Source organism: Pseudopodoces humilis, chromosome 4, assembly GCF_049639895.1.
Source record: "Pseudopodoces humilis isolate 2021_Gansu_Grassland_sample_001 chromosome 4, ASM4963989v1, whole genome shotgun sequence".
NCBI classification, from domain to species: Eukaryota; Metazoa; Chordata; class Aves; order Passeriformes; family Paridae; genus Pseudopodoces; species Pseudopodoces humilis.
The window spans coordinates 30,011,162-30,026,124 of record NC_142203.1 but is presented as its reverse complement, the minus strand read 5'-3'; the positions used below and the strand labels follow the sequence as shown (position 1 = coordinate 30,026,124).

At 39.8% G+C, this 14,963-nt stretch overlaps 1 protein-coding gene across 1 annotated transcript in view; it reads left to right on the top strand.

Annotated features, from left to right (window-relative positions):
- Positions 1–14,963, top strand: part of DGKQ (diacylglycerol kinase theta) — an 88,129-nt gene that overhangs the window by 52,823 nt on the left and 20,343 nt on the right. The window contains exons 10-15 of the mRNA XM_005529979.3: positions 591–681; positions 3,609–3,663; positions 4,811–4,872; positions 5,109–5,259; positions 6,089–6,127; positions 7,788–7,903. Coding sequence (XP_005530036.2) covers positions 591–681; positions 3,609–3,663; positions 4,811–4,872; positions 5,109–5,259; positions 6,089–6,127; positions 7,788–7,903 — 514 coding nt within the window. The remainder of the gene's footprint in view (positions 1–590; positions 682–3,608; positions 3,664–4,810; positions 4,873–5,108; positions 5,260–6,088; positions 6,128–7,787; positions 7,904–14,963) is intronic.

Genomic DNA, 14,963 nt, shown 5'->3' with positions numbered 1-14,963 from the left:
TTTCATTACATGCTTGGAACATACAGTGTAACTTGTGCAGTTCTATTATCATGTGTTTGGTTAGAAAGATGCAACTTTACATTAACTACATCTGTAAAAAAAAATGATGGCGTACACGTCACTTGAAAAATTGATGGATTTTTTCAAAGAAATGTGAATTAGGAAAAACTACAGTGCAGCTTTCCATGTGAGATGAGGAGGGGAAAAAAAAAAAAAAAAGTGATGCAATTTACCACTGAGACAGTATGAATTTTAAGCATATTTAATAGTAGAAACAAAATGGTCTGGATTTACTAATTTCTGAAGACCTGTGGGATGAAATTTAACCATGTGTTCATTTTGCTGTTGCAGCTGCATTGACAAATTTTGGAAAAGACTTGCAGGTTATCTTTGTGATTAGGAAGAAGCTAATCTGTAGTGCTACAGTTGTAATTAGCAGTTCCTTGACTTGTCTGTGGCACTGATACCTCATCTGCCGTAAGCAGGGAACAGCTTGCTTCAACTAATACAAATATATTTGAGAAAATTCTATACTTGTTTTATAAAGGTACACACAGTATAGGTCCTCAAATAAGTATTTTTCTCCTTAGGGTAGGAATGGCATATGTTTCTCTACGAGTAAATAAGGATAGCACTGTGCAGACTGTGATCAAAGAAGTGCTGCCATTACTTGGAAGGCAGGTAAGTGAAAGATCCTAAGCACATCCATATACCACCTGAGTGACCCTGAAAGTATATATTTTTCTCTTCAGAAAAAATACAGTCCCTTAATTTGCAGTTACTGTAAATCTTGTTAGCATTTGGTAGATGATCTTTTGTGACCAGCATGCTGCTCAAAGCCTAACACCATCTTCAGGGTAGGTAGGCCTGTACTGGATGGTAGTGTTTCTGGGTCTAGCAGATTTACCTGCATGAACACCATGATTCTTGGGGTGCAGCATATTTTTACTGGTTGTTTATGTCTTGAAATATTTAAAACACACTTACTATGTAGCTGCTCTGCTAATTTCACATTGTTGGGAAGTTGGCACTCCTAGGATGATCATCCTTGTCTCCTAATTCTTTATGCTGCTCCAAAGGAAATTGTAAAATCACAGAATATCTCAAGTTGGGAAGGACCCATAAAGGCCACTGAGTCCAGCTTCCTGCTTCTTGCAGGGTTACCTGAAAGTGAAGAGTATGACTAACAGCATTGTCCAGACACTTCCTGAACTCTCACAAACTTGCTGCTATGAACACTTTCCTAGGGATCCTGTTCCAGTGACCAGCAGCGCTATCAGTGAAGAACCTTTTCCTAACATCTAATTTGAACTCCCCTTAGTGCAGCTTCATTCTCTTTTCCTTGGCTCCTATCACTGGTCACCAGAGAGAGGAGATTGGCACCTCTCCCTTCACTGCCTGCCTTAAGGAAACTGTTGACCATGATGAGGTCACCCCTAAGCCTCCTCTTCTCCAGAGTGAACAAACCAAGTGACCTCAGAAGTCCTTCCATGGCTTGACCTTGAGATTTTCTCATCTTGGTCACTCTGCTCTGGGCACATTCAGATGAGTTGATGTCCATCTCTTATTGTGGCACCCCAACCTGCCCCCAGCACTCAAGGTGAGGGGGCACCCAGGTCAGAGCAGAGCAGGACAATCCCCTTCCTTGCCTGGCTGTGATGCTGTGCCTGATGCACCCCAGGACACAGGTGGCACTCCTGGCTGCCAGGGCTCTGCTGACTCGTGTTCAGCTTGCTGTTGACCCAGTCTACAAGATCTTTCTCCACTGGGCTACTCTCCACCTAATCCAGGATTACCCCATCCCAGGTTAAGAATCTGGCAGTAGTTCTTGTTAAAAGTTTTATATGGTTGGTGATTGCCCAGTTTTCTAGCATGTCCACATCGCTCCAAAAAGATCCCCTGCATCTGAGGGTGTCCACAGTTCCTCCTAGCTTAGTATCATCAGGAAACTCACAGTGCATTTGATTTCTTCATCCAGACAATTAATAAAAACATTCAAGAGCACTGCAGAAATTCTTTTCCTTCAGTGGCAAGCAGCATCTCTGTAGCTCCCAAGGGCTGCAAGAAAGGACTTGAAACAGCACCCACGTTCTTTACTGTCTGCATTGCTTCCCACCTCACTGAAAAATTCTAGCTAAATCTTGTAATCTTGTAGGTGCACATGCTTTCCTTGGAAGATAATCTCTTTTCAGTCTGCCTGTCCTTCTTAGGGTTGGTGCCAAAACAGCATGACTTTTAGGAAACACTTTGGTAGACTTTGCTAGCATGCCAAGCCATAGGCAGTCCCAACCTCACCAGTGTGGCGACACAAAGCTGTAGTGTGCACATGTCAGCTCCTGGGGCTTGTCAGCACACCGGCAAATCAGCGTAGTTCCACTGCCCCAGGGCACAGCCATGCTCGAAGAGGGTGACTGCTGCCCTTAGTGGTTATTTACAGGTACATAGGAACATGCATGTGACTAGCTCTCTGCAGTAAGTCATCATCTGAGATCTGTCTAGGTGTATGCAGCTGTGTAAAGCATGCAGCTTGTTTTGGCTACAGCATACTTTCAGGATTTGTTGTCAGTCTGTTTCCTCAAGTGCTGTGGACTTTTTAACAAAAATAGGAACAGCCATGTCCGAAGTTTTGTCTCATCTGAAAAAAACAAGTGTCTAACAGTATAGTTGGAAATTCTATTAGGGAAAGATCTTCACGTCTCTGTATTTGGGCAGCTAGCTATATGCTGTACGAGACTTAATTCTTTGGCTCAATTGCAATTTCTCCAGTAATGGTAATTTTTAAATGCTCTACTTGTTTCTCTGTATAAGCATGCACATACAGGAAACCTCTTTATAATATTCAGAATTTGCCTGTGCCCCAAGTTGTTTTCACCAAGTATCAGGCAAAGCACATGTAGGCAGTTGAGGCTCTTAACGCCCCCGTTCACGTAAAGCCAGATCATTTGTCTCTTGAGTCTCAGGGCCAAAATTTAAGACCCTTCCTCAGTCCTGAATGTCATATGTTTGCAGGGCTTCAGTCATTGTCGTAAATGGTTCAGCTCTTGGCTGTGCCAGCTGTTCTGGTCCAGCTGCAAGGGACTTGAGTGGCCCCTGGCAGTAGCTTGGAGAAGACTGTGGCACAGCTGAAGAGGGTTTTGTTCCATCAGTGCCTGGAGTCTCCCAGGAGGTGGGGAATGGTCAACCTGCTTTTGCCAAGCTGGTTCCTGGGCCATCTTCTCCAAGAGCAGGCTCATTCCCAGTCCTGCATGCTTTCTCTGGAAGGACACTCAGGAAATACTCCAGATGAGCTGTTCATCACTGAAGTAGGAATGGTATTAACCATGCTGTACAGGGGTCCCTTCACAATGTGACTGTGAGAATGCCAATGTTTTTAGGAGCATGGGAATGTGATGCCATGAGTGTGTAAAATGAAGATTATTCTTGTCTTGGAAGGAATTGGTTAGAGGAAAACCACCATGGTTGATTTGAAAATATTTAATTTTTTTTTAAATGTTTAATTTTCCGTGCTCTGTTATACACTATGTACAGGATATAACACACAATAATGTAAACATCTGGCAAAATTATATTGGTCAGAAGCTGAATTTACATGCTATATCTTTTGGCAGACAGAGTGCCTCCAGAATTTCAAACTGGTGGAAGTGCTTATGGGCAGTAAGCAAGGTAAGTGAAGAAGCATTGGCCAAAAACACATCTGATCTCGTGGCTTTTTTTCCCCCTTTCTAACGGTCACAGTTCATTTTCTACAATAAAAAACACAAATGAAACTTCATGATGATGTTGAAATACTTAATCAGAAGTGATGCTGATTCTTGTCAGTCTTGTGTGTCCTGTGGGAATAAGGTTCCCCTTCTTTATTACATAAAAACTCATTTGTGGTTTCTGGTGGGTATTGACACTTTTGCCCTGTTTTGGGGGGCTATGTTTAACTGATATAATTTTCTTAATTGGAGTTACTTATTAAAGATTAATTCTAAAGTTCAAATGGCTCCCTTCCCCTGTCTTCTGCCCTCCTGACACAGCCCCTAAAGAAGAGTAAGTCTGGGTCCTAAGACAGTCCCAGTGATATGTTTGTGTGTTAGGAAGAACAGAAATCTGCAGTCCTAGCATTGCTCAGGTGTTCTGTGATCCTGCAGGAGCTGGGCTGGTGCTGTCCAAGTTGACATCCCTTTGTGCTTCGGTATTTGCAAGGTTGCATGGAGAAATAAATAAAGACATAGAAGTAATGCTAATGCTCTGACCACAGTTGAATAAATATCTTTGTAGTTCAAATACTACAAAGTCTTGATGCTTTGCCTTATCTGTGAGCATTATTGGGAGGTTGTTTTATAAGGTTTTTGTAGCTTTGTGAATGTCATAACCTTGGTTGTTTTCTAGTGCTCTGTTGTAAAGCATCATTTGCAACCTTACATTTACTGGAAGTTGTTAGACTTGCTCTAATATTTTGATAAAACACAAAAGTTGGTTATTATTGTACTTGTTAGGAAATACAGTTTTAAAGTCCTCTGTCAAACTGTTAGATTATGACCAAAGTACTGCTTGTCTTTTGAGTGGGTTCAGGCTGTTTCTGACTTTTTTTAAAGGAGGGTGTTGTTTAAGAACTGTGGAAAAAGTCAGACTGTTCCAAGCGCCTGTGTGTTTTTATTGTTGGATAAGAAGTAGCTCAGATCTGCATGGTCCTCTATGAGAAAATTAGTTGTATGCAGAGCTGTACTTATCCCCTAATTTTTCTTGTTACTGTTTTTGTGTAATTGAGCCTGATAATAATGTACATGCTTTCTAACATGATTAATGTTCTTTCCCTCTCCAGTTCAGCGCATGGTCTTGGACAGTCAGGAACTGATTCTTAACAGACTCAAGGACATAAGAAAGGTAAATCTGAAAAAGAAACTTTTGGGTTTGTCTTTTTTTTTTTTTTTTTTTTTTTCCTAGCAAGCATGGAGTCTCCTTTCTTACAGAAAAAGTCAGTCATTGGTTACTCCCTAAGCAGGCTCAAGGGTAGAGAAGCCAAGTGCTTGAACTGAAGTTCGTTTCTGTTTCTGATATTCTCTAAGCATAGAGGATGTGATTACTAATGTCATGACATTTATTTTCCTTTATTTTGGTAGACTTCAATACGTCAAATGAATCAAACAAGATTTTACATTGTGGAAAACAGTAAATCCATTGTACAAGTAAATTTATTTGTTGGTGGCCTTCCACCCCAGCTTTCCCCTGAAGAATATGCAAATATTCTCAAGGAAGAATTAGCTATCAAAAGTAAGTAAACAGGTACATTTTCAAACAATTTTTGTACAGAACAAAATGTAGTAGCGTAAATTTCTCATTTTTCTTATAATTTTAACTTTTTCTGACCAGATTTTAAAAAATTATTCTGCCTTTTACTCTCATGTGGGCTTTTAAAATAATTTTAGCATGCTCACAGTTACAGGAGAGATGTGACAGCTGTTTATTTACAGAATAATTGTTACATTACTCTACTTATATTTGACTACACCTTTTTTTTTGTTTGTTTATGTGAAAAGGCATCCCTTTTTAGAAGAATTATACATACCTTAAACCATGCACAGAATATTGTGCCTTTTTTAACCTCTGACACTTTCTGCCTGGGCTGTTCTCCAGGTTAGTCATGAGCTCTGTGCCCCATCATGGAGAAGTGTGAGCAGTGTGTTCATACATATACGGAAAAACACTCAGGGAAAAGAAATTATTTTTCTTTTTCAAAGAAGTGCAATTGAATTTTCATAATACTCCTTCAACCAATACTTTGTATAAACAGTGTCAGGAATGTGTCATGCTTTTTGTTGTAGGAAACAAGGCATTTTTTCACAATCTTTTATGTCACTTCAAGAGGAATTAAACTTGAAATGCCAGAAATAATTCTTAGTCACCTTTTATGAAAATCAGTTTAGCTTTTCTTACTTGCAAAGTAAACATGAGAGGGAAAGTGTTAGCTGGAGGTTCTCCCTGTATTTGTATAACTTTTAATATTTATTTATATTATATTTATGTAACTTTTTAAAATACTTTAAATATTTACTCTAAATGTACCCAAGATTTTATGTGTTTATATTTTTACCCTTTGCAGCAAATGTAGTATCTGTGAGTCATGTTTATCAAGCACAAGGTAAGCATTAAAATTTTTAGTCTTGCAAACAATGTCTATGTTCAAAACTGCAGCTTAATACTAGAGGCTGGAAGCTCAGAGTATGTTAGTCTTACTGCATAAGCAAAAAGCCCTTCAGGTAAAATGTAACACATTGTATTTATGAAGAGCAGTGGATTAGTGTTACCTTATTAAAAAAAGTTAAAAGGTTGGCTTCATGCCTTGTGTACCAGAAGGCAGTAATATTTAATCAAAAAAATGAGTTTTGAAGTTGCACTTCAGCTGAATAATCTAACACCACAGAACTGTTAAAAATCCTTCAAGTGTTCTCTCTCCGTGATTTTGAGAATACTAAAATTTGGTACTGCTTTTGGACTCAGTGGGATTATTTCATAGTCACTGTTTCCTAGCAGTGTTAAGAGCTAGAGTTCAATGGCTGAAAGTTGAAGAAAATAAATGTATTCATCCTTTGAGTTGTTTCTTTGCTTTTGCTGTATGAATTTTATTTCAGCAAAGTCGGAGAAGCCATGAGGCTTCTGACAGCTGGAGCAGCAGTGGCTCTGGGCAGCTTTAGTGCAGTGGTCAGGTGGAGATCTGCATTTGGTAAAAATTTCAAGTGTGGAATTTTCTCTTCTGTATGTTTAGGTGTCTGTACTCAAGATGTTTGACATCCTTTGGCAGGCTTAACTTCCAAGTCTGCTAAATGGGTCTTTCTATAGCATGGTTTTGAAGACTGATGTGTGCTTCCTTTCTGTTATTTGCTGTCTCCACATGACTAATTGGTACTGATTGATTTTGATCTTTTCATAGGAAAAGCTGTAAAGCTTTCAGATGCACCTTCTCCTTTCCATATTTGCCAGTGACGAATACTTGGTTTTGTGATACTCATCCCTTGTCACAGCAGCATTAAACCATATTTACATGCATGTGTTTTTCACGTGTTTCTGCTCGTATGTGATTTTTATTGCCACTTTCTTCTTATGTTTGTATTTGTGGTTCTCATAACTTCCTAACTCTCCCTTTTTGTCACAGCCAGGTTATGTTACCATCCTACATCTTGTATACATACACTCCATTATGCATTTTTGTTTTATCCTGCCTTGTTTTCCTCCTCACCAAATACCCTACTTTACACTAACTTGTCAGTGTTTATTTTGTCTTTTCTCTTTTGTCTTCCCTTCTTCCCCAACTGCTCCATTCAGAACCTAAGCCAAAATAAAGATCTAAACTTGATTATCAGCCCATAAATTTGCTTGCAGTAATTCTTACTGAGATATTGTTAATGAACAGAACTTGGATTGTTAATAATGGGATACAAAATGAAACCTGATACCTCTGTCACTTTTACATGATGAGAACAGAATGTTAGTCATGATAAAGAGTATGCAAATAGGCCCTACCCCTGAAGCTCAAAGGAAAACTTTAAATATGCATTAGTTCCGTGCTACAGTTCTTGTCTTCAAATTGCTTTGCTTTAATAAAAATATGAGGTGTTTTTGAGGGTAGGAAGGAAGGTTTAGAAACAGAACAACACAATTCAACTGATAACAAGCAAATGCAAGAATAAGTTTTGCTGAATAATGTCTTCAGTAAACTGGGTAAACTTTTGCTGTAATATGAGACCTATTTTCTAATAATAAAAATAGAAAATATAAAAAGTAGTTCTGATGCCTCTTTACAGGTGCTGTTGTACTCCAAATTTCATGTTTTTCTGAAGCTGAAAGAATATATATGCTAGTTAAAGATACTGTTGTCAATGACAAGCCTCTGAATGCTGTGGTGATTCCTGCAGTTATGGTAAGAGACAGGTTTGAATTAAAAAATGTCTTTAAAAGAAAAAAACAACTGCCTTTAAAACTCTTTCTGCTAGAACTAAATGAAAATATGTTTTATTCAAAGAGGCCATACTATAAGTAGTGTGATGAAAAAAAAACATACTTCAGAGCCTGTACTTCATGTATATGATATATTCAGTGAGTTAAATAGTTTGTCCTGTTACCGTTCAATTGTCAATTTTTCTTTCTTTTTGTTTCTTTTAATGATCAAAACATTAAGTGATGTTTCAGCTGGTATGTCTTAAAATGCTTACAAAACTTCGTTATGGGAGCTAAATGTGAGGTAAAATACTTCTGCTTATTTTCACAGTGACACTATCTTCATTTCACCCATTCTGTAGCAGAGGCAGTTTGACCTTGTTTACCCCTTGAGGATTTCAGAACACAGTCTTCTGAAAGACGTAGCACAAGAGTCCTTTCACAAATTCAGGCTTGATTCTGATTTATTCTTGTTACTAATCACTTTCATATGAATCAGATTGTTTAGTAAGAGGTTTCATGTTAATGAAGTGGAGTCAATGTGATAAGAAGAAAATCATTAACTGAGTGAAGTGATACTTTTATCCAGGGTTATGTAGGTTTTGTCCAAAAAGAGTGTTGCCGTAGTTACTTTCTGCTGAGGTGTTGTGCACCCTGCAGTTACTGTATTTCTGGAGCTGCATTATGGCAAGCAAGGTGAGAGTCTTGGTTTGACTTCTTGGAACATCACAGAAGGTCAAAAAATTACATTATTAGTGGGAATTATGATACAGCTTTATATAGGAGGGTATCAAGTTCAATGGCCATAGCTCCTTGTTCACATACCTGCTTTCACTGTTTAAAAATGAATCCTACACTGGTCAAGGCTTTCTGAAGGCAAAATTGTGTTTTTTATATGAGTAGATACTAGTGGTAGTGCTCCCATGCAACTGGCAAAAATCAAAAACCCCCTCCTAAAAACCTGAGTGCCTTGTTCTTATGTGTGCACAGGAACTACATTTTGTGAAATCCTTAGAAATCTAGACTCCCTTGTCCAAACTAGGTTTCAGAGTGCTTGTTATGAGAAACACAAAGCATGGATAGTTGTTTTTGGTGTTTTTTAGGCAAATACATTATGAGCCTGTTTTTGCTGTCTGTGGTGTGAAGTTGAATATCCTTCACTCTGTTGATTACATATGTCTGCTTTTCTGACTCTATGAATATGTTTGAAGATAACTTCTTGATGCCAGAAAAATGTAGATATTGCTCTTATCTGATGCAAGATATTTTTTAGAAATTCTACCTCAGGAGGCTGCTAAGGATTAATTTCTAATATATAAGCAAGAGAGAGGGGCTGTACACGGGCAAAAGCATTGTGTTTGCATTTCTGCATGTGTTGTTTATATTTGGTCATCTCACTGAAAGGAGCCAAGAGTTAATTTAAATGATATGTCAAGTGTTGTTTTTTGTATGATTGTCCACCCAGCTTATGGCATTCACTAATTACCATTAGACTAATGGTTGCTTATTGTCTTTACTTTGGGCAGCAGTTGGACTAGATGACCTCCTGCGGTACTTTCCAACCCAGGCTATCTTTATAGCCTATGATAATACTAGTCTTTGTTTATATGTGTGATGATTTAAATACAGTACCAGGAAATACACAGGAACTGACACAATACTAAATTTATACCATGTTTGACATTCCTTTTTTGAGCGAAATAAAGAAATTGGGAATGAAGGGCTAGTGGTTTTTCCAAATCACCAATTAAATTAAAGAAAAAGGCAACCAACAAAAAAACAACAAACCAAAATAGTCCTTCTCTAAAAATGGGTAACAGCACAGAAGTATTGGTGGTTAGCAGGTTGCTAGCATTTTTCTGAGGTGAAATTTGCTTACTCTGTGTCTGATATAGTCTGGCATGTTCAGATCTACCCAAAGCAATTCTTATTACCAAATTCAAATCTTATTACCATTAGTGAGAAGACTGAGCACAGCTCAGCTGTTGCATAAGCTGTTTGTTAGAAAGTCAAGCAGTTAGTGTTATCAGATGTGTTGATCTATTCCGCTGTTTCAGCGCGTTAGGAATTTAATCAAACACTTCTTCATTTCACAGTATTCAAATAAATGAAAATACTCTCTTCACTGGAGTGTGAAAAAAAAAAAACAAACCTGCAGTATTTTATAAAGCTGTTTAGCTGCTGTGTGTAAGGAACTTTGGGGACAGTTTGGTCTCACTGTTTGGTATCAAATCAAGGTGAAAGACCTTGCAGGACAAAGTCTTTCAGTTCAGAACTAATTTAACAGAGCTTGTTTTTCAGCACTGGCAAGCAAGGAAGTCAGCAGACAGTTGTATGAGGCCAATACCAGCACAGGTTTTGGTGGCTTTATCACTAATGCCTTTTACTAGTGGAGTGCCCTCTGATGCACTTTGTTTAGATTCGTTACGAGTAGCAGGAAAATATGTAGAAAGTTCCCAAACAGATGAAACTTTCCATTTCATCCATTCTACTAAATCCTCACACAAATATTTACATCTTAAAAGCATAATAGTTAAATGAATGTTCTAGCCAAAACATTTTCTGAAAGGGTTGTCACCTTTCTCACCCTTTGCTGGAAGGGTTTTCAAGCACTGGAATGGACTGCCCCGGGAAGTGGTGGGATCCCCAATCTCTGGGGGTGTTCAAGAAGTGACTGGACAAGGCACTTAGTGCTGTGGTCTAGTCAACAACATGGTATTCAGTCAAAGGTTGGAATTGATGATGTTACGGGTCTTTTTGCAACTTTTATGATTCTGTGATTCTTCCATTTATGTAGTATGCCAAAAAATAAAGAAAAGGCTTGGGGGTTGACCCAGCAGGAGCTCCTTGACACCTTGCACATAATTTCTCATCAGATAATAAGTCTTTTCTGGCCAGGGTGGAGAAAATTTTGTGCTTGGGGCATTGTGAGTCCTTGTACATGGAAGATGCTGCTGGCAGCCATTTGCAAATGTTGAATTCTACTTGTCAGAGATATCTGCAGTTTCTGGAGACAGCCCACCACCTGGCAAAATGTGCTGTGGTTGTCACAGTGGTAGGCTGGTGGCACAGAACGCCTAGTTCTGCTTTGTTGCGAGGTGTGAATACACAGTACAGTCAATGGAAAGGGGATTAGCATGGGTAATAAACATCTTTCCCCAGTTTAAAGCCATGTTGCGCTACTCCTGACAAATTAGGCAATTCACAGTGACTGTCAGAGTGTCTAAATCACACAACCTCCTTCAGCTGTCTCGAAGAAAGGAGCAATAAATTCCATCCTGGATGCCAGCCAACACGAAACCCTTCTGCAGGTTTCACTCCTCAAGCACAGCACTGAAGCCAGGGCTAAAGGGGGAGGGGAGTCCTCGGGCTGTGAGTCACACAGTCTTCTGCCCAGTAACAAACTCACTCGTCTGTCCCCAGTGGGGCTGTATCAAGGACCTTTTTTAAGTGGTGCTCTTGAGGATGCACAGCAGCAGCCCTGCTCTACTATACAAGCTGTCATGAGCTTTTAATCCTTACCGAAAAATTGGTTTTTTAGAAGCTGGCCTTTATCTGGGAATTTAGCAGTGTTTCTTACCTTCTTCAAGCTCAATGAAGAGTTGTGATGGGAAGTAAGTTCACTGTAAAGACAAGCACTTTCTTGAATACTTCTTATTCTGAATAGCTGCATCTAAATGCATATAGTTAGGAATTTACATTGGAAGATACCTTAACAAAGGTGGGCTTGAGTTGTAGGACTGTTCAGTTTACACCATATACAAATTTTTAGTAGCTCCAGGCATTTGCTGTAGCTGCTTGGGAATCTTAGTAGCATTCAGGGTATATATTTACCTGGCTTGGGGGTTTTTAGGTACAGTATTGACATTTGACAAGAAATATAGTTGGCACTTTACAGTAGCAACTATAAATATGTATTTGCAACAATTTATGTTACTTGGGTAGGATCTCAGACAACTTTACAAAACACAGCTGGTTTTTTGAATGCCTTAGAGTGTACCATACTCAGAAATAGTTGTGATTCCCTTAAGTTGCTTTTGAATTATTTCAGTTACTTGGTTTTAAATCCAGTGCATTAGAACGTGCCTGTAAAAGCAAGTAATATAAAACATGTGTCCAGCGTGTCACTTCTAAATGTGCCTATTTTTAGAAACTGATTTCCTGAAGAAGAGAAGATAATCAAATGTTCTTATTACATTCAAGTAAGAGATTTGTTAGACTTCAGTGTTGGGCTGGTTTCTTTGCTCCTATTCCTTTTTGGAAAAGTTTTTGTTTACTTTGAGCTCCAGAACTTCATATTTTTTCTTTTTATTATCCTGTTAACACCCTTTTTTAAACCCCACAAGTTTCCAGGCATTATACCAAGCCCGAGGTTTCAGGTTGCCAGTATTGTTCAGAAAATTGAAATGACTGGAGATTAAATTTAGGTATTTAAAAAGCTCTGAAGAGGAAGAAATAGGAAGTGGACAGGAGAGAGGGTAGGGCAGAGTAAAAGCTAGACAAAGAGTGCTGGAAGGGAACAGTGTGCTCTGTTACCCCATGGGACATGATGTTTCCTTTCAGAGCTGCTCTGCCTTCTGTTGCTGGTGGGATTTAACCCCATACAGCACTAGCAGCTGGGCAGAGTGGCTGGAAAGCATTCAGCACAAAAGGACCTGGGGATGCTGGTCAACATCTGGCTGAACCTGAGCCAGGAGTGTGCCCAGGTGGCCAAGAAGGATGGCATTCTGGCCTGCATCAGCAATAGTGTGGTCAGCAGAACCAAGGCAGGGATTGCCCTGTACTCAGCACTGGTGAGGCCATACCCAGAGCTGTGTCCAGTTCTGGGCCACTCACTCTGAAAAGGACATTGATGTGCTGGAGCATGTTCAGAGAAGGGAACAAGGATCACGGAAGGACCAGAAAACATATCTTATGAGAACTGGCTGAGGGAGCTGGGGTTGTTTAGTCTCCAGAGCAGGAGGCTCAGGGTGACCCCATCACTCTCTACAACTCCTGAAAGGAGGGTGAAGTGAGGTGGGGGGTCTGTCTCTCCTGTCCTGCCTGCAGTGAGAGGACAAGAGGAAATGGCCTTAATCTGAGACACGGGACATTCAGATTAGACATTAGGAAAAAAAGTATCGCTGTCAAGGGGGTCAGGCATTAGAAAAGGCTGCCCAGGGAGGTCACCACTCCTGCAGGTGCTTAAAAGGCATCTGGATCTAGTGCTGGTGGTGTAGTTGAGTGGTTTAGGCATTAACAGTGGCAGTGCTGGGTGGATGGTTGGACTTGATGATCCTAAAGTTGTCTTCCAATCTTGATGATTCTGTGATTATCAAAGGACTATTCTAAGTGGGATATGGCAAATGATGATGGAGCAACAAGATGGCCTTTACTTCTGAAAACACCAGAGCTCTGCTTATTCTTCTGTTAATGCTTGGAATGGCTCAAGGGGATGAAATCCACTTGTCTCTTTGGGAAGTGTGGATCCTTGAGTTGTTGACTTAATACTCAAGAAATCCTTTTTGTGACAGTGGCATGCATTATGTTCCTTTGCTGCCTACAAATATTCTTTCCATGCACTCAACAGAAATTAATAAATTATCCTTGTTATGTGTTGGGCATGCTTTGAGTAATTGCTTCCCTCTTTTCAATAATGCCTGAATGTAGAGGCCAAAGTTGTCAGTTTTCAGTTTAGCATGAAGGTAGTTCCTTTGGAGAGAGCTGTCTGCACAGCTTTCAGCCTCTTTATCATCAACCTACTTGTTTTGTCTGCAGTGGAACCTTTCCAGAAAAATAAAACTGAGGTTATTTTGGCTGTTTGTCCCCCAAACCAGCCCTTGTTTGGCTCATTCATTTTTCTAGAAAACAGATATATTTTTAAACTGAATGTCTCATAGAATCTGAAGGATGATAAAAGAAGGGGCAGTGTGTGCCTGCTTCACCAGCTTTTATACCTGCTTAGTGTTCCTCTTCTCAATGTGTTTTCTCTTTATCAAGAGACAAATCACACTGGATGGCAGAGAGCATTTCTCATGCAGGCAGTGTTAGAGGAGAAGGAAGAAGGATTTTTATGTGTTTGTCAGCATCTTGACACATCTGGCAGGGTGTGACTTGCAGAGGATTAGCACCCAGCTCTTCTAAGAACAGAAAATTAGAGGAAATCTCTCAAGTACTGTGAAGACCCAAAGAATCATTTGCTTCTTAGTGCCTAAATCACATCTGGTGTATCTGAATGTCAGACTCCATTTTGCATCCCCACAAATGTAACTGGTTAATTTGACCCGATTCCTCTGTTGTTCACCTCATCGCTTACAGGCAGCAGCTGAAAGGCTGTCTGGGTGCTGCCTCCTCCCATCTGTAGTTGTTGGTATCTCTCCACATGCTTGCACGCTGTGGTCATGCTGCTGCCTCACCGACCCCTGAATCATTCTTGTCTAAATTGACTTATATTTAGCACTGTTGTTCTGTTCCCTGAATCCATCCGGTCAGCTGCGTGACAAATTGCTGTTCCCTGAATGCTGTCCAATTTTTAAATAAGAATTACCACAACTTAGGGACTATGGCAAACATTTCTGTTTAGAAGTGCAGTTGTTGAAACGTCCAGTGGACTTTGCTGGCATGTACCTGCACCCCAGCCTTGTGGCAGGATGGATAAAAGGTGTGCTGGTGTTCTCTAATCTTTCTAGAACTACTTACAAATAATTTTACAGAACTATTTACAGGCAGACAGGCTGGGTGAAAACTAGTCCTAAGGTGCATCTGTTGGCTGGAAGTTTTGATCTCCAGTGAGGCTGCAGATATTGTTTCTACGGAGTCCATGGAGTGCCCCAGGAAATCTCACCTCTGCCATGTCCAATGGCCTCCTTTGCAGTTTCTGGAGGCTTTGAGAGTCCTTTCAGCAGCAGCTTCAGTAGGTTGCAAGATACTGGCAGCCCTGAGTAAATCCTCATAATGAAAAAGCTTGGCTTACATATTTTTAAAAGAAACTTTCAGCTTCTAATCTCATAGGAAGAGGTACGCCACTGTCTGCCCCAAACATCATTTTAAATGCTTTGTCCTTG